Source organism: Aquarana catesbeiana, linkage group LG05 (genome assembly GCF_042186555.1).
Source record: "Aquarana catesbeiana isolate 2022-GZ linkage group LG05, ASM4218655v1, whole genome shotgun sequence".
Taxonomy (NCBI): Eukaryota; Metazoa; Chordata; class Amphibia; order Anura; family Ranidae; genus Aquarana; species Aquarana catesbeiana.
In genome coordinates this window covers 52,398,246-52,416,529 of record NC_133328.1, presented here as the reverse complement: position 1 = coordinate 52,416,529, position 18,284 = coordinate 52,398,246, and the positions used below count along the sequence as shown (strand labels likewise).

Below are 18,284 nucleotides of genomic sequence, written 5' to 3'. Positions count from 1 at the left end.
TGGACAAAGCACTAGGGACAAAAGGGATGTGAAATGATTTCATACAGTAATCTGTAAGATTACAGGGTACTGTATGTGTTATGAATGTTGTACTTTTTATATTTGCCGCCGGGCTCCGCCCCCGCGCGTTGCGATGCTCGCAGGGAACGGAGCCAGGCACACAGAGGCATCGGGTGGAGCACACAGCCCGCAGACACAGCGGGGGGACATCGTACTATCCTGGGGACAAGGTAAGTAACCAGGACCAGGATCCTGCAATGCAATCCCGAGTGTGGCTCGGGGTTAACACTAATGGTACTAAAATTTACCCCGAGCCTCACTCGGGAAAACCGCCAGGGAGGTTAAAGAAGAAGTATAGGCAAAACTTTTTTTCCATTTTGGATAGAGTAAAGGGAGGGCGAAAACTCCTGTAAGGTTTATTTTTGCCATCTTTGTCCCATTGGGGATTTTACCTTCACTTCCTGTCCTATAGCCAAACAGGAAGTGAGAGGAAATCTCTGCAAATTAATCTCATAGGGCCCCCCAGGTTACCAGAACTAGTGTCCCCATTGGAATATTTCCCCTTTATTACTTTTCTGGGGGCAACCAAAAATATGGAATTTTCTTTTACTTTCAATGATAATGGTAAACAGGACAAATAGAGAGGGTGGATCTCCCTATAAAGGGCACAGACAGCAATACAAACTGCCAGGTGTTCTAATCCATATCCCTCCTATCCAAAACTAAAAATGAAGTTTTGCCTTTAGTTATACTTTAAAGTTGGAATTGGTTCTAGGAATGTTTTACAATCCTGCACATTCTTTAATTTTAACTTGCTTTTAGCATAAAAAATCAACATACCCATAATTACAAGATATACATGGAAACAAGGGAATTAATATGCACTGATAAGATTAATTACATAAAGCTGGTCTGTATCTATACCTTAAAATATTAATAAGACTTTTTAAAGATATGCTAATTCAGTCTTTAGAAAACTGTGTTGGGTCTCTAAAGTGTTGTTTGCCAGCCGCCAACACTAAGGAAGAAATATAACTAAATATCTCATTGAGTTTAAATAATTACATGCCAGAGTTGCTCGTATCACTGCCTGATTCATACATTTATTGCATTTTTCTGTGTCGGTGTTTGTTCTGGAGCTTCCATATCTAAAAAGTCTCAGGCTGCACACAGAGACCTTACTTTCTTTTTTTTTCTTGCAGCTTTTATATTTCAATATTTTTATTAATTGTAGAAAACAGCATACAAAAGCATGACTAGGACCATTTGTCCTGCGTCGGCCAACATGGCCATTAAAACAATAGGTGTGACGCACACTGTATGGCACTTAGAGTACTTGACATAAACATGAATCAATCGTCACAAACTTTGAATACAAGCCTAGGAGAACAGAGTAAAGCTGAACTTCTGACCTTAAGAAGAATGTTGGGCCAGGAGGTCCGGGAGATCAGACCAGCCACCCCTAATGGGATCAAACTGTGGTCGGGACGACTCCCCCCTTCTAGGTCGAACAACAGAAGAATACCTAGCTATTGTTCAGCAAATAAGTAACAAGGAAAATAAACCTAAAGGTAATAACGTGACATATATTTCAAAATAAAAGAAAAAAAACAAAAAAGGACATTGTTGGAAATGGAGTGCCAGCTTCTGAAAAGCAATCAAACACCAGTGTTGGCTAAGGCAGCGAAGGTGAGGGCCTGTGCCCATCACCAAAGGAAAGAAGAGAAGAAGGGGAGAGAAAAGAAAGATAGCCGAAGAAGATAAGGAGGAGAAGGACCGACTAGAGGAGAGCACCCCCCCAGGTCAGGGGGAGTGTGTAATCGGTTTGAGGTCAGGGGTGTAGGGGAACATTTATGAAGGTTGCCCACGGTTCCCAGATTTTTTCAAATTTCTCAGTGCGGTCCAAGAATATACCTGCTATGTTCTCTTGAGCCATGATCCAAGAAATTTTTCTTTTGGCTAATAAAACTAAGACAGTTGGCTTTTAACAAGATTTGTCTAGGGTGAGTTTGGCTCCCAAAAGGATGAAGAAAATAAGCGTTGCATACTCTTGGAGGCAGCCCGCACCGGAAAGTTGAGAAGGGCAATATGAGGAGATGTCTGTGAACATTTGTGACCTTACAGATCAAGGAGATTTTGTTCCAAAAACTCCTTATTCTGGGACATTCCCACCATACGTGTAACATATCACCCCTGAGGTTACACCCCCGAAAACAAAGAAGGGATGATGCCAGGTATAGCTTAGCCAGTCTAGATGAAACCAAGTACCATCTGGAAAGTACTTTTATACTTGCTTCTGCGAGGCTAGTGTTTTAAAAAAAAAAATTCTATTCCAAGTCTCCAGTTCCCATTGTTGAGAAAGGTCCTCTTCCCAGGCCAACATATAGGAAGTCTTAGAGCAAGTGGAAGACAGTGCCTTATAGACCATTGTGATTCCCCCCTCTGCTCATCGGCCTAACTACACCACTGTTCATAGGTTGTGATTTGGTGATCTTTGGGTCGTGCTTTCCATAGTTTGTGGAGGAAGTTTGGGTGAATCTGGGTGAAGCTAAAGAGTTTAGAGGGTGGCATATCCAATTTACTAATGCAGTATGCTTTAGAAAGTGGGCCCAGAGGTCTGAAAAAGTGCCCAATTCTATATAGCTCCTTGTTGAGCCACCAACTGCCGGGTTCGAAAGAGGTGCATTAAAGGCTTCAGGGAGGAGGTAATTTGCGTGATCCTCTCAAACTATCCCAGAGGGCAAACAACTGTGAAAGTGTCGGGGATAATATTGGGGGTCTCAATTTCTTTTGGGCCATTAAGAGATAGTCCAGGGTATAGAGTGGGACTGCATGCCTTTCAATGTGTATCCAGTCAGGCAATTTCCAATGAGAGTAGACTACTGAGATCTGGGCTAGTTGTGCGGCTTGGTAATACCAAAATAAATTTGGAAGGCCCAGGCCCCCCCTTGTCTCTCTCCCGGAATAGGACCAATTTAGGAAACCGGTAGCCCCCCTACTCCAAATAACTTTATTGATTTCGGTTTGAAACTGTTTTAGGTGAGCCTTGACGAAGGGGATAGAAAGAGCCCTAAAGAAGTATAAGATTTGAGGGAGTAACGTAATTTTTATCGCATTAAATCTACCCAGCCAGGAAAGAGAGAACTGTGACCACCTGGATAAATCAGTCTAAAGTTTTTTGAATAGCGGGGGGGGGGGGGGGGGTAATTGTTCTGATAGAGGTGTTCAACCTTGGCAGTCAGCTTAATCCCCAGGTACGTGATTGAAGTGTCTCTCCAGGTGAATTGTAAGTCCCCTTAAGTCTGGTGAGTAGAGATTCTGGGATATTAATGTTAAGTGCTTGGGATTTATTAAAGTTGACTAGGAACCCCAAGATTTTCCCGAAGTTGTCCAAAAGCCAACAAATGTTTGGGAGAGAAATTAACGAAGAAGAAATGAATAGGAGTATATCGTCAGCAAACAAAGTGCATTTGTGGCAATGCCGTGAATGTCGGGGTTATTTCTGATTGCTACCGCTTGGGGTTTCAATCGCTATAGCGAAAATCAGCGGCGAGAGTGGGCATCCCTGCCTGGTGCCTCTAGATATTTGGAAAGATTCTGCGTAAAATCCCTGCAAGCGCACCTGTGCCTCTGGGGTGGAATACAGAGTATGCAGGATATTGATAAACACATTTCCAAAACCCCAACATTTAAGGTTGGAGAAGATGTAGGGCCAGTAGACAGAGTCAAAAGCCTTCTGGAGATCTAGTGAAAGGAGACAGCCTCGCCGACGAGAATCATTATCCCAGTTTGGGTTGAGAAGGGATATAATGTCAATTGCACAGCGAATTTGGTCCGGACCTTGTCTCCCAGGGATAAATCCCACTTGATCCTTGTTAATGTATAGGCTAATAAAAGAAGATAAGCGGTCCGCAAGGAATTTAGTCAGAATCTTCAAATCATTGTTTATGAGCGAAATTGGTCTATAGTTGCTTACTGAGCTAGGGCCCTTACCCAGTTTAGGGAGAACTGTGATATAAGCTGTGTTTATCGAGTTATCTAGGGGATCTCCCCATCACAAAGCATCAAAAAAACGGGCCATATAGGGTGCTAGTGTTTCAGAAAAAGTTGTGTAGTAGGGGAAAGAAAACCCATCGGGGCGAGGAGCTGACTGCGATTTAAAATTTTTGATAACAGCACACACTTCCTCCGATGAGATAGGAGCATCTAGTTTCAGGCGGTGACGTTCTTCCAGCTTGGGGATCTGTACATTATCGAGGAACTGATCCACCGCGTACTGAGACGGGTGATCACACGCAGTATAGTGTTTTGTTAAAATTGTGGAATTCCCCCATAATGCGTCGAGGGTTCTGGGACAATGTGCCGCCACTAATTTTAATTTTGGGGATATTAACCACTTGCCAACCGCCTCATAGCCAAATGACGGCTGCAGGGCGGCTGGATAACTGTGGGATCACGTCATATGACGTGATTCCAGAAAACTGCTCCCGCGCGCCCCCTGGGGCGCGCACACGGGAACATCCGTGACCGCCGGGTCCAGAGGATTGGATCAAATGATGGAGCGATCACATGTAAACAAACCGGCGTCATGTCATGACGCCGGTTCCTCCCTCCCCTCTCTGTACCGATCGGTACAGAGGGGGAGAGATCGGATGTGAGCCGCGCTGTGGGCTGGATGTGTAGTGCCCACAGCGCAGCTCAGTGACATGTACAGTCACATCCATCCATCCATGCTCAGCCATCCCCCCCATGCTCTGCAATGACCCTGTGCAATACTCTGCAATGATCCTGTGCAACCCTGTGCAATACTCTGCAACCCTTTGCAATACTCTGCAATGACCCTGTGCAACCCTGTGCAATACTCTGCAACCCTGTGCAATACTCTGCAACCCTGTACAATACTCTGCAATGATCCTGTGCAACCCTGTGCAATACTCTGCAATGATCCTGTGCAATACTCTGCAACCCTGTGCAATACTCTGCAATGATCCTGTGCAACCCTGTGCAATACTCTGCAACCCTGTGAAATACTCTGCAACCCTGTGCAATACTCTGCAATGATCCTGTGCAACCCTGTGCAATACTCTGCAATGATCCTGTGCAACCCTGTGCAATACTCTGCAATGATCCTGTGCAACCCTGTGCAATACTCCGCCATGCTCCGCCATACCCCGCCATACTCCGCCATACTCCGCCATACTCCGCCATGCCCCGCCATACTCCGCCATACTCCGCCATGCCCCACCATACTCCGCCATACCCCGCCATACTCCGCCATACTCCGCCATACCCCGCCATACCCTGCGATACCCAGCCATACTTTGCCATGCTCAGCTGTACTCGGCCTCTGTATGTGGCCAGCCTGTGGAAGTCTCACACATGTGGTATCGCCGTACTCAGGAGGAGCAGGAGAATCTATTTTGGGGTGTCATTTTTGGTATGTACATGCTATGTGTTAGAAATATTGTATAAATGGACAACTTTGTGTTAAAAAAAATGTGTTTTAACCACTTCCTGCCCGCTGGCCGTCATACGACGTCCTTGACTTTGTGCGGGGATATCTAAATGATGGTTGCAGCTACAGGCATCATTCAGATATCATCTTTTTCAGCCGGCGATTCCCTACACCATAAGAATGATCATAGCGGCTGTTCCACTGCTTGATCATTCTTACGGGAGGCGAGAGGGGACCCCCCCCCTCTCGCCGCCCTCAGGTGCTTCTACCGACTCACCGCTACGATCGAAGCCAGGATCTTTTTTTTTTTTTTTATTTCAGGCTTCCCAGCCTAGAGGTGAGATGTGAGGTCTTATTGACCCCATATCTCACTGTAAAGAGGACCTGTCATGCCATATTCCTATTACAGGGGATGTTTACATTCCTTGTAATAGAAATAAAAGTGATCAAAAAATGTATTTTTTGGAAAAAAGCCTCAAACTAAAATAAATAAAGTAAAATGAACAATAAAAAAAAAAAAAAAAAATTTTCCCCGTGTCCCCGTGTGCTCGCAGTCAGAAGCGAACTCATACGTAAGTTGAGCCAACATATGAAAATGGTGTTCAAACCACACATGTGAGGTATCGCTGCGATCGGTAGAGCGAGAGCAATCATTTTGGCCCTAGACCTCCTCTGTAACTCACAACATGTAACAAGTAAAATTTTTTAAAGCGTCTCCTATGGGGATTTTTAAGCAGCGAAGTTTGGCGCCATTCCACGAGCGTGTGCAATTTTGAAGGGTGACATGTTAGGTATCTATTTACTCGGCATAACTTCATTATTCACATTATGTAAAAACATTGGGCTAACTTTACTGTTTTGTTTTTTTTGAAAGCACAAAACTGTTTTTTTTCAAACAAAACGTGTTCGAAAAATTGCTGCGCTAATACCGTGCGAGATAAAAAGTTGCAACGACCGCCATTGTATTCTCTAGGGTCTTTGCTAAAAAATATATATATAATGTTTTGGGGTTCTATGTAATTTTCTAGCAAATAAATTATGATTTTTACATGTAGGAGAGAAATGTCAGAATTGGCCTGGGCACTCCAGAACGCCTGATGGTGTTCCGTGCATGTTGGGCCTCTGTATGTGGCCACGCTGTGTAAAAGTCTCACACATGTAGTATCACCATACTCGGGAGTAATAGCAGAATGTGTTTTGGGGTGTAATTTGTGGTATGCATATGCTGTGTGTGAGAAATAACCTGCTAATATGACAATTTTGTGAAAAAAAAAAAAAGAAAAAAAAAATCTTGATTTTGCAAAGAATTGTGGGAAAAAATGACAACTTCAAAAAACTCATCATGCATCTTTCTAAATACCTTGGAATGTCTTCTTTCCAAAAAGGGGTCATTTGTGGGGTATTTATACTTTTCTGGCATGTTAGGGTCTCAAGAATTGAGATAGGCCGTCAGTACTTCAGGTGTGATCAATTTTCAGAGATTGGCACCATAGCTTTTGGACTCTATAACTTTCACAAAGACCAAATAATATACACCGATTTGGGTTATTTTTACCAAAGATATGTAGCGGTATACATTGGCCAAAATATATGAAGAAAAAATTACTAATTTGCAAAATTTTATAACAGAAACAAAGAAAAATGCATTTTTTTACAGAATTTTCGGTCTTTTTTCTTTTATAGCGCAAAAAATAAAGAACCCAGCGGTCATTAAATACCACCAAAAGAAAGCTCTATTTGTGTGAAAAAAGGACAAAAAAAAATTAATTTGGGTACAGTGTTGCATGACTGAGTAATTGTCATTCAAAGTGTGAGAGCACCGAAAGCTGAAAATTGGTCTGGTTATTAAGGGGGTTTAAGTGCCCAGTGGTCAAGTGGTTAAAGGATCTGATTTTCGGCGTTAGTCTACCCGCTAACATAGAGCCTATTTTGTCACATTGGCAATAGAATCGAGTTCTGTTCCAACTGAGCCATTTTTCAGCCTTAGACGTCAAAGCTAAGTTCAGGGCCGTGCGGGCTGAATCAAGATTTTCTATAGGTACAGATTTTGGATTCGCCTTGTGTTTTCTCGATAGAGTGGAAAACTCCTGTTCCAGCTTTTCTATGTCGATTCTTCTAGCCCTGTTGATCTGGGAAGCTATTTGGATAAGCTTCCCTCTAATCATGGCTTTATGAGCCACCCAGAGGCATGAGGGGGTGATATCTGGGGTGTCGTTAGTTCGAAAGTAATTCGCAATCGCGCTTTCAATCTCCTTCGACCTGATCGGATCACTCAGAATGGACTCATTAAGTCTCCAGAGTCCGCTGGATCTGTGACCCGAGGGACGCTGCAGTGTCAGGAAAACCATAGACTGATCCAACCAGGTGGAGTCTCTAGTATACGACTTAGAAGCCAACTGGATCGTGGCAGTGGCAATGAATATGTAGTCTATCCTGCCAAAAGAGTTGTGTGGGCGGGAATAGTGTGTGTAGTCTCGCAAAGTTGGGTTAACTTCTCTCAAGATGTCAACCAAGCCGAATTGAAAAATGATCTTAGCGATACGCAGGCTCTGTTTAGAGCAGGGGTCTCAAACTGGTGGCCCTCCAGCTGTTGCAAAACTACAAGTCCCATGAGGCATTGCAAGGCTGACAGTTACAAGCATGAATCCCACAGGCAGAGGCATGATGGGACTTGTAGTTTTGCAACAGCTGGAGGGCCACCAGTTTGAGACCTCTGGTTTAGAGGGTCTAGTGAGGCGTTTGCCTGGGGGGTGAGATTTATCTAGGCCCTGGTCAAACGCAATATTGGAGTCCCCCCCAAATATTACTGTACCTTCCAGCATGGGAATCAGGGTAAGTAGCATGGATTAAAAAAATGAAAATTGCCCCTTGTTGGGAGCGTATTAGGAAACGAAAGAGTAAGTCTGATCATTAAGCTCTCCTTTGATCAAGATATACCTGCCCTCCGGATCTCTAAGTTCTGACTTGAGGGAAAATTTGCACTTGTGGGAGAAAAGAATGGCTACCCCTTTGGTTTTGTCATCAGCATTGGCCATATAAAAGGAAGGGAATTTAGAATGAATAAATGTTGGGCAATAGCGTTTAGGGAAATGTGTTTCTTGTAGGAGGGCAACATCTATTTTATGAGTGTGTAGGTATTGCAGAACTTTCCGCCTTTTGACCGGGGAATTCAGACCTTGGATTTTGTGAGATACTACCCTCAGGGGGTGACGTACTTGAGAGATGTGAGCCATAGAGCAGAAGGGTGATCCAGACAGGCAACATGAAGGCACTTACTAACATGTCCCCACTGGTTCCAGAGCAATTAGCATGTGGGAGCGAAATCTCTGGCTCCGCTGTTATGTATCAGGAGGCTCTCCTCAAGTCAGTCTCTGCAATAGAACAACAGTTAAAAAGGCATTGGTGAAAGGAAGAAAAAGAAGAGGAGAGAGAGGCGGAAGACAAGAGAGTCTCCCGGGGAGTGAAGGAGATAGGATCCTCCATCCTTACGTGGAAACCGAAACAGAGGTCCCTTCTGCAAGAAAGGGAACAATCCTATCGAGAGAAGGGTAAAATACCTGTTCTACAAGACAGGAGGAGGGGCATGAGCACCACTCCAGCCGTGAGGCATCTCCTAAAAAAAATTCTGTATTACAGAGGCATAGAGCCAGCATATATTACGAAAGCCCCAGTTTAATATAACTCTGATTAAGAATACTTTTTCCGGGATCAGCAAGAATCTTTAGATCCTGTGTATTTATGGAGAGGATGGGGGGGAAGGGAGTGGCAGAGAGGGATAAGATGGGAGAGAGGGATAAGGTGGGAGGGAGGGGGAAGTGGGGAGGGAAGGAAGAAAGTAGGGGAGAGTTGGGCCACTAAGGGGTGGGAAGGGGCATATAGGGAGGTGAGCAAATCTTGCGGTGACAAATACCAGGACTTGGAACTCCAAACCCGTAATCCCGCAACACAAGTACTACTAGGGAGTATACCCCAGTTGAACATTTGAAATAATAATAATAATTTTTAAAAAAGACAATAAAAAGGGTCGGGAGGGTAGAAAGGGGAGTAAAAACAAACCAGCTCAAACTCGGTGGTGAAGATAAAGGAGACGGTGGGAGAGAAAACTGTCCTTCTCCTCTATCTTGCCCTAAGTATCAGTAGTTCAAAACAACCTAAATATGAGACAACCAAGTCAGTGGTTCCTTAAGGGCAGAAACCTCACGGGTCCGCCTCAACTGAACAAGTTGAACTGGCGCACAAGGGTGTGAGAAACAAAGTTAGCTCATTGAGCTCCAAAAGGTGAGCAGAGTCTTCCCGGCAGTCAGGAATGGAATGAAGGCCAAAAATCTGGAACATCTCAAGGGGGGGAAGGCTTCCCTGGACTTTTTGGATCTGGTGTTCTCCCAAACCAGTGGCAGTGGGCTTGTAGAAAGCTGTCATTTTGAAGAGTTGGAAGCAGAGCCATGGGAATGATATTGTGGGTCATGCCGAATGAGGCCTAGGTGTGGAAGAAGTCTTTCTCCCTCCGAAAGTGAAGCAAACGTATAGACGTTGCCTTTGAAGACAAGTTTGAGTTAGAATGGAAAAAGCCACCAATATTTCATTTCTTTTTCTGTCAAAATCTTGAGCAGGGGTTTGAGGGCTCTTCGTTTTTTGAATGGTAGAGGGAGACAGATCAGCAAAAATCTGGAGCTCATGGCCTTGGAACGAGAGCTTTGACAGGGCACGTGATTTACGCATCAATTCTTCCTTGACGACATAGAAATATGGCTTTACCACTATGTCCCTTGGAAGGCTGTCAGAATGCGGTGGCTTAAGGGCTCTGTGAGCCCGGTCTAGCTCCAATCTGTGCTGCGGGATGTCTGGGATCAGTTCCTTAATGAAAGCATGTATTGTGTTAGGCATGTCTTTATAGGAGCCCCCGAACCCTGAAGTTGTATCTCCTATTTCTGTTCTCAAGGTCGTCTATTTTAGCATTGGCTGTCTCAAGCTGATCTTGCAGGACTTGGATGCAATCTGTAATTTGGTTTGTTCTGGCAATAGTAGATTCCATCTTATTTTCCATGGTTTCTATGCAGGATCCTAAGGATTGGAGGTCTGCTTTAATGTTACCAGTGATCTTATTAGCAGTGTTATGCAAACCCCGGTCAAGTAGTTCAGAAAATCTTGCAAATAAGTCTGCCACAGTCACTGGCTGTGCTAGGCCAAAATCCCCGGATTGTAAGAGCTGCTGCGACTGGGGAGGGCCTGCCTCCATGGGGGAAAGGAGCAGATCCTCCAGGGTATGGTCAATTAGGGATTCTGTGGAGGCAGGGGACACAGGACCCAGGGGGAGTGTGTACTCACAGTGAAGCCCAGCGAGTGTGTAGGAGCCGGAGAAGCAGCCTGCGTGCTGGTAAGGCAGGCTGGAGCTAGCACTGGTGGAGCTGCACCCATCTTGGGATCTGTGACCTGCGGCTCGTCAGCTCCAAATAGGCTTCTAAGGTCTCTTATTGCAGTCCCCATGGACATTGGGGGAATCCATGAGGTGTCCACTGCCCATGAGGGGTCGATCCGGGTGGAGATCATGGGTGCCCACAGCGCTGGAGGGCCACGGTCGGCTGGAGTGGGATGGAGCTCCCAGACTAATCGTCCATGTCAGGTTCTTCCACGCATGCGCCTCGTTTTTCTTGCAGCTTTTAAGCCTTCTGAGATTTCAGACACAAATCAAAAGAGCCATAGCTACCAACTGTCCCTGATTTCAAGTGATTGTCCCTCATTTGGAACAAAGTCCCTTTGTCTCTCTTTTCTCCTCAAAGTCCCTCTGTCTCTCTTTCCTCCTCAGACCATGGCGCTGCCTATTGCATGCAGCTGACTGCAGCATGCAATAGGCAGCGCCATGGTCTTTACCTGAGAACATACGTTTCTTTTCCAAAATTTAAATAGCTAAGGAAGTAAAATAAATTACAACATTAGAATGCTGTTTATTATAACAAGTCCACTTTCATAAAGTGACTTTATGAAAAAAGGAACCTCATTTCCCAAAATTTTCCTGCACAGACTGATACTTTACATCACAAAGCTACTTAGTCACTAAAATGTATTTCCAAGTGGCATGTGCAATGTTGGCTCTATAAATTCCAAACATCAATACGGCCCATATATTTCTTCATTTAAAATCACTCCAGCCCTTTTGTATTTTTGAAGCTTCTGACTTCAAAGCAAGGTAATCCTTTGAAGGACAATTTACAATTAGCTTGATAATGCGGTGACATTGACTTTGGTGCATTATGGGAGAAGCCAGTTCTTTTCTTTTCATGTTTTCCCAGCAATCTGCAGTGTTTTCAAGCTAAATCAGTAGTTTTATGTTTATGTGTTTTTTTTTCTATTTTTTTTATTCCATGTTGCGTAATACAGTCATTTACTAACAGTGTAGCAAACATTTTCATGTGCTTTGAAGCTACTAGATTTCTACAATATTCAGTTTTATTGAAACTAAACTCCAGGAAAATATAAAGACACACATTATTGCAGCTTTGTTTTCTCTCTTTCATAATTAAATGTATTTTTTGCAAGCAGTATATATGCCTGAACCTAATCTGGTACCAGCTTCTAACAGTCTCTATATACTTCAGACTCAGAGAGGGAGAAGCAGCAGAAGGAACCAATCATGTGCTAACTAGGAGTATGCTGATAGGAGAGAACAGAGTGAAAGGGAGATGAGCTCATCAGTATGCTCCTTCTCTTTTCACTGTCCAGTCACAGGCTTGTGGAACCAGACCTGTAAGTTTTACTTAATGAGAAGTATTGCCAAAGCAATTTTTACTGTACTTCTCCTGGGGATCACAGGAGGACAGTTTGTTCTGCTCTCCTGTGACCCATTTTCAACCGACAGCAGTCAGCTGATGTTACAGAGTCGGTCCAGGCTCTAAAAAGATCCAGACCATATGGTCCGATACCGCCTAGATGCCTGAACCAGAAGTTAGCTCAGCCTCTCAGCAAGCTGCTGAGAGCCTGAGCCAGCTGTACCTGCCCTCTCCACAGCCCAGTACTCCAGTGAGCACTGGGGGCAGAGCAGAGAGCTTGTGACTGACAATCACCGGTTCTATGCTCACTGAAGGCTAAGAACCAAGTGATCAGCGATCTTTGATCACTCAGTTCTCAGTTTTAGATCCGACGGGGACAGATGAAGCATTTAATTGAAGCTGTATCCATCTAGGTGAGTATAAATGTTAATAAATAATATAAAAATATAATATAAAAAATAATGTTTTTTTTTACAAGCCAATGCTTCTCGTTTAAACAAAGCAGAGAAAAATCAGCTCTCCTGACCTTCCATACAACGTGCTGTGTGACAGAGCTGTAAATATTAGGACTGGATGTACTGATAGATGCCTGTCATTGCTGACTTTCCTCTAGAGGTGCTAGCTGCCTAACTCATTCACTGGCTTTGGTATTGTCTAGTTCTTTGATCCAGAACAAGGTCACAGCTCCTAATCTACATACTTTTACTGGAGCAACGATTTGAATGCTGAAGAAAATGAATCAGCATTACAGCCAGGCAACTGGCATTTTCAGAAGGGGAAGTTAACAATAGCAGCTTCCAGACATTCCCAGTATTGGTTCCCTAATCCCCTTCTTGACTAGAGGTCATCGAAGCCTCGTTACTCCATAGTTGCCAGCTGTCCTGGATTTGCCAGGACAATTCTGCTTTTTGGTCAATTGCCCTGTGATGGCTGTGTCCCGGAAAACTGTCAACCCCAAATTAATTTCCAAACAGGCATTTAATTTAGTCCTACAGGAAGGGTTCATTTGCCCTCTCCTACCTTTCTTCTCTCTGGCCAATAGAACTTAAAATAGGGTGGGACTTGATGCCAAACAATTTCAACAATTGATCTGGGCTTCTGGGATAATGTAATGATTAGCTGCACCACAAATTGGGGAGAACAAAGAAGATGCTGCCCATAAGAGAGAAGACTCTGATTCAACATATGGCTGCCCTGTGCCGGTAAGAGTACAGCTAAAAAAAGTACAACTTCATGCATGCCTTATATCTATGCTACTGCAAGGCACCATAACACCCAACACATCTCCCATCATTGCCATTACAGGGAATTACAACTCTCCGCAGGCCTCCTATCTGTAGACTGTGACCCAATCTTTGTCACAGAAACACAACATGAGCCTCACTAGTGCATGTTGTAAACTATTTTGTCATCTTCTATGTTTTCTTGCTGGCTTTAGCTTTAAAAATATTTAGAAAATGCAAGAAGGTACATGGCAAGCTACAGTAGTGCTATCTATTGCAAGGAAGTTTTGGGCCTTTGGTTGGTGTGATCATCTTATAGACCTCTATAGATCATCATAACTGATGAGCTGGGGGATCAGGATTTCCCAGGTATGATCTGTGGTTATATACATGTACCTTGGTGGCTTACATATCAGTAACATAGAGCTGTGGCAGCATATTTGGGCAAGGGTGGTTGGGTAACAGCTTTACTTTTCTGCTACCCTTTTCTCAGTATTAACACTTTACTGGACTTCATAACCAACATTAAGGCTAGGTTCACACTGCTGCGATCCGTCTTTCAATGTGATTATGTAGTACAACTTCAATACAACTTTCATACGGTCTGTATATTCTATGGGATCGCACCAAAGTAGGTCAGGAACCTTTTCCAAAATTACACTGGGGTTGATTTACTAAAACTAGAGCGTGCAAAATCTGGTGCCTGGTAGCCAACCAGCTTCTAACCTCAGCTTGTTCAATTAAGCTTTCACAATAAAACCTGGAACCCGATAGGCTTATATGCAGAGCTGCACCAGATTTTGCACTCTGCACTTTCAGTAAATCAACCTCACTGTGCTGAGTTGCATTGATGTGCATGGGTACCATTTAAAATATTGTGATTTCCATTGTCATGCAATTATTTGCAACTCAAGTTGCATCTGAAACTACACTAGTGTGACCGGAGCCTTAGTGTTGGCATTGTTATTTATTTGTACTTTTTTGGCATCTTACATTTTCCTTTCCTGCAACCAAAACTGCAGATATTTAATATCAAGAGACCTCAGCATTGTATGAATTTTTGGAGAGTGTATAGATAGACCTGGCTTTGTATAAAGGCCTGTGCAGCTTACAACTGCCTTCCATTAATTAGTTCTCAAGGACAAACTTTTACACTCCAAAGGTCTGAAACCTGTATGTGATCCAAATACAGAGAACAGATGGAAAGACGCGGTGTACTCCAGTCCAGTAGAATGTTCTCTGTACTTCCATCTTTATTAATTAAGAGTTCAGATAACTAATTAAACCCCAAGAACAAAGAACATTACAACTTTCATTAGTCTACGTTGACAAGCATGGTGCTGATTCAACAACCTGGGTGTTGCAGATTGTCAAATCTTTGCAGAATCTATATTAACATAAAATATTCAAGCTAATATTTTTAGGCTAAAAATATGGTTGTTCTGTGTGCCAAATTCAGAACGTCCATTTCATTTAACTAACAGTAAACCTGCGTTTACCATAAACCATGTGGCCCATCAGCTGTTGTGGTGCTTCCTTCTCTACCCCTCTCTCATCAGCTGTTGTGGAACTACAAGACCCATGAGGCAATTTAAGGCTGGCAGTTACAAGCATGACTCCCTAAGGCAGAGGCATGATGGGACTTGTAGTTCCACAACAGCTAGAGGGCCACAGGTTGAACACCCATGCCATAAACCAATAAAAAGTCTATACCAGGAAGCTAAAGTTGCCAATACATATGTTTAGATTTATTGGTTGGTCAATGCAGAAACCCAGAAACTGAAGGTGATCTATTTTGCAAAAACATCAATCTTAGGCCAACCCCCTCCTACCCTCTGCCCCTCACTACTGGTGATACTAACCTATCCAAATTGTAGACTTCAGCATAGAATGTGGAGCTTTGGCCTTTCTACTCCCACTCTTTACTATTGGTGATGCTAAGCTAATGCAAAAGCCTACACTAAATATTTTATTTTATTTATTTATTACAAGTACTTTTATAGAGCCAAAAACTTACATAGCGCTAATACTGTATAAAATAAGAACATATAGTTGCTTGCTGTATATTCATAAATACACACAATTTATGGAAACAAACTTTTAAAACAGTTACACTCATTATTTGTATTCAAGTACTCATCCTGCCAAAGCTTTTTAAGTTTTGGAGAGAGTGAAGAAGGGTTTTTAATGCTTCCTGGAACTAAATCAGAGGATTAATTCTATCTGTGTTGCTTTTGGAGATTTTACCCCACTTCCTGTTAGGTGAATGTATGGTAACTGTGACAGTGGGGGTGAAAATCTCACTAATGGAGCCTTACAAGGGTTCTAACCTTTCCCTGCTCTATCCAAAACTAAATTTAAAAAAAATGAATGTTCATACACTTCAATGCCTAAAGTGGAACTACAGACAAAACTTTTTTTCCCATTTTCGAGAGAGTAAAGGAGAGTTATAACCCCTTTTATTTTTGCAATCTGTGCACCATTGGGGGGATTTACCTTGACTTCTTGTCCCACAGCCAAAACAGGATGTGAGAGGAAATCTCTACAAATTAAGACAATTCCCTGGGGACCCCCTGGCCATCAGAACTAGTGTCCCCCTTGGAAGATTTCCCCTCTTTTACTTTTCTGGGGACAACCCAAAATTTGGGATTTTATTTTATTTTTAATGACAATGGTAAACAGGACAAATAGAGAGGGTAATTAATTTCCCTAATGGGTGCATAGACAGAAAAAAAAAAACCCATAGGTGTTCTAATCCCTCTCCACTCCATCCAAAATTAATGTAAAAATGTTGCCTTTAGTTATACTTAAACACTAGGGATGAGAATTTTCCCACTGCAAGGGTTACCTGCCTAGGGGATGATAAATAAAGTGATATTCCCTAGTCTGATGTGGTGGGTTGTGGAGGGGCCCTTGACATCCTTCTGTACAATACATGACTGGATAACATTAGAAACCTTGGGTTGCGAAGAGAAGAGGCTTCGGAAGACCATTATAAACATTTGTCAGCACACCACTGATCTTCAGATAACATCAAAAAGCAGGCATACCTGACAGAGGGCTCCTCTGCAGCTCTGAAATGTCGCACTTCTCTGCTGTGATGTGACCATTCTTCAATAAATTTGGACGTTATCTGAAGATCTGGGGTGAAAAATGTTTATACTGATGGGAATTTTGCCATTTGCTTTGGGAGATCAGTCAGATGGAAAGGAAAAGGCCTGCTGGAGCGAAGAATAAGGTAAGTATATCGCCTATATCACCACATCATCCCCCAGGCCAGTGGTTCTCAACTCTGGTCCTCAGGACCCACTAACAGGCCAGATTTCAAGTATTACCTTGGGGACATGCAGACTAGAATACTGCAATTACTGAGCAGCAAATGATTTCACCTGTGATGTATTTCAGTTATCTTTCAAACCTGGCCTGTTAGTGGGTCCTGAGGACAAGAGTTGAGAACCACTGCCCTAGGCAAAATAAGCAGTTGACTATTGTAGTAGTGAAGTAGACCCTCCTTATGGGTAAAGATTTTTCGTCCCCGGAATTCATCTTTAAGTGTAGTCTACCTTTAATATGGAGCTGCAAAAAAATTTTTTTTTTGTTTTTGATAGATTGATGGAAAGTTTATGACCCTTGTTTCGAAAAAAAAAGGTGAATCTAAATTGTAACAGTTGTCACTGGAACAGGAACAGAAGGGAAATCTCTCAATAAGGCCTCTTTCTCACGGGGCGGATCAGTGATGATCCGCCCTGTGAACATCCGCTGGCTCAGCGGGGATCGCTCCGCCGATCCCCGCTGAGCAGGAAGATGACAGGTGCATCGCTGCTCACTGTGCAGCGACGGACCTGTCAGAGCGCCGCTCTCCCCTATGGGGGGATCGGATGACGACGGACCGTAGTGTCCGTCGTCACCCGATCCGATCCGAAAACGGATGGAAAAGTAGGTTTTTCCTCCGTTACACTTTTCGGATCGGAGCGGGGTCGGATGTCAGCGGACATGTCACCGCTGACATCCGACGCTCCATAGGGATGAATGTATGTCCGTTTTTCATCCGAAAACGGAAGGATGAAAAACGGACTTACGGATCGTCCATGTGAAAGAGGCCTACGGGTGTTTGTCCCAGTGATAACTGTCAAAATTGAGTTTTCCCTTAAATTGAAATATTTCCTCAAACTTCCTCTCAAGTTTCTGGCACAGAAAGTGAGAAGAAATCTGTTTAACAGAGACACAGACGGCAATAAAAGTTAACCAAGCGATTAATACTGACGTACTCTAGCTATGAAAAAATTCATAAAAAAGGTTTGACTCTGAGCTTACTATATATGTATAAATCACTTACCCGGTGTGTGATCTGTATTTAGCTGAACACCTCTTTCCACTACGGTCCAATCAAAATCATCAGTCTTGTCTTGTGAAAGGTTGCATCCCAAATCACCGCCGGTATTCAGCTGTGTGAAGCTGCAGCTGCCAGGTAAATCAGTGTAAGGACCTAAGCGCATGCAAAATAATGGCGGCTTTTAATAGTTAGACACCTTTGAGACATCCAATATGTACTCAGTAATTTAGAATAAAATCACCTTGCTATGAAAGCAGCGAGATGAATGCATGATTTACTGACACCAACCGCTGCTGTACCCCTCTCTGAAGCAGGTTCATCTGCGCCTATTGGATGTACGATTTCCTATAAGTCTATTAAGGGATTAGCTCATTCTGGCTTAGTACATTTACTTAATTTCACAAAGGAATTGCCATTTTTCATCTCAGCACTTGCTTCAGTGCTGTTCAACAGGGTGTGAAAATTATGAACAAGTTGATTTAAAATTTAAATGAAATATAGCCCTGGTT

At 43.2% G+C, this 18,284-nt stretch overlaps 1 protein-coding gene across 1 annotated transcript in view; it reads right to left on the bottom strand.

The window, feature by feature from the left end:
* MALRD1 (MAM and LDL receptor class A domain containing 1) overlaps positions 1-18,284 on the bottom strand; it is a 737,846-nt gene that overhangs the window by 182,903 nt on the left and 536,659 nt on the right. Inside the window, exon 31 of the mRNA XM_073629748.1 lies at positions 17,779-17,928. Within this exon, the coding sequence (XP_073485849.1) occupies positions 17,779-17,928 (150 nt within the window). The remainder of the gene's footprint in view (positions 1-17,778; positions 17,929-18,284) is intronic.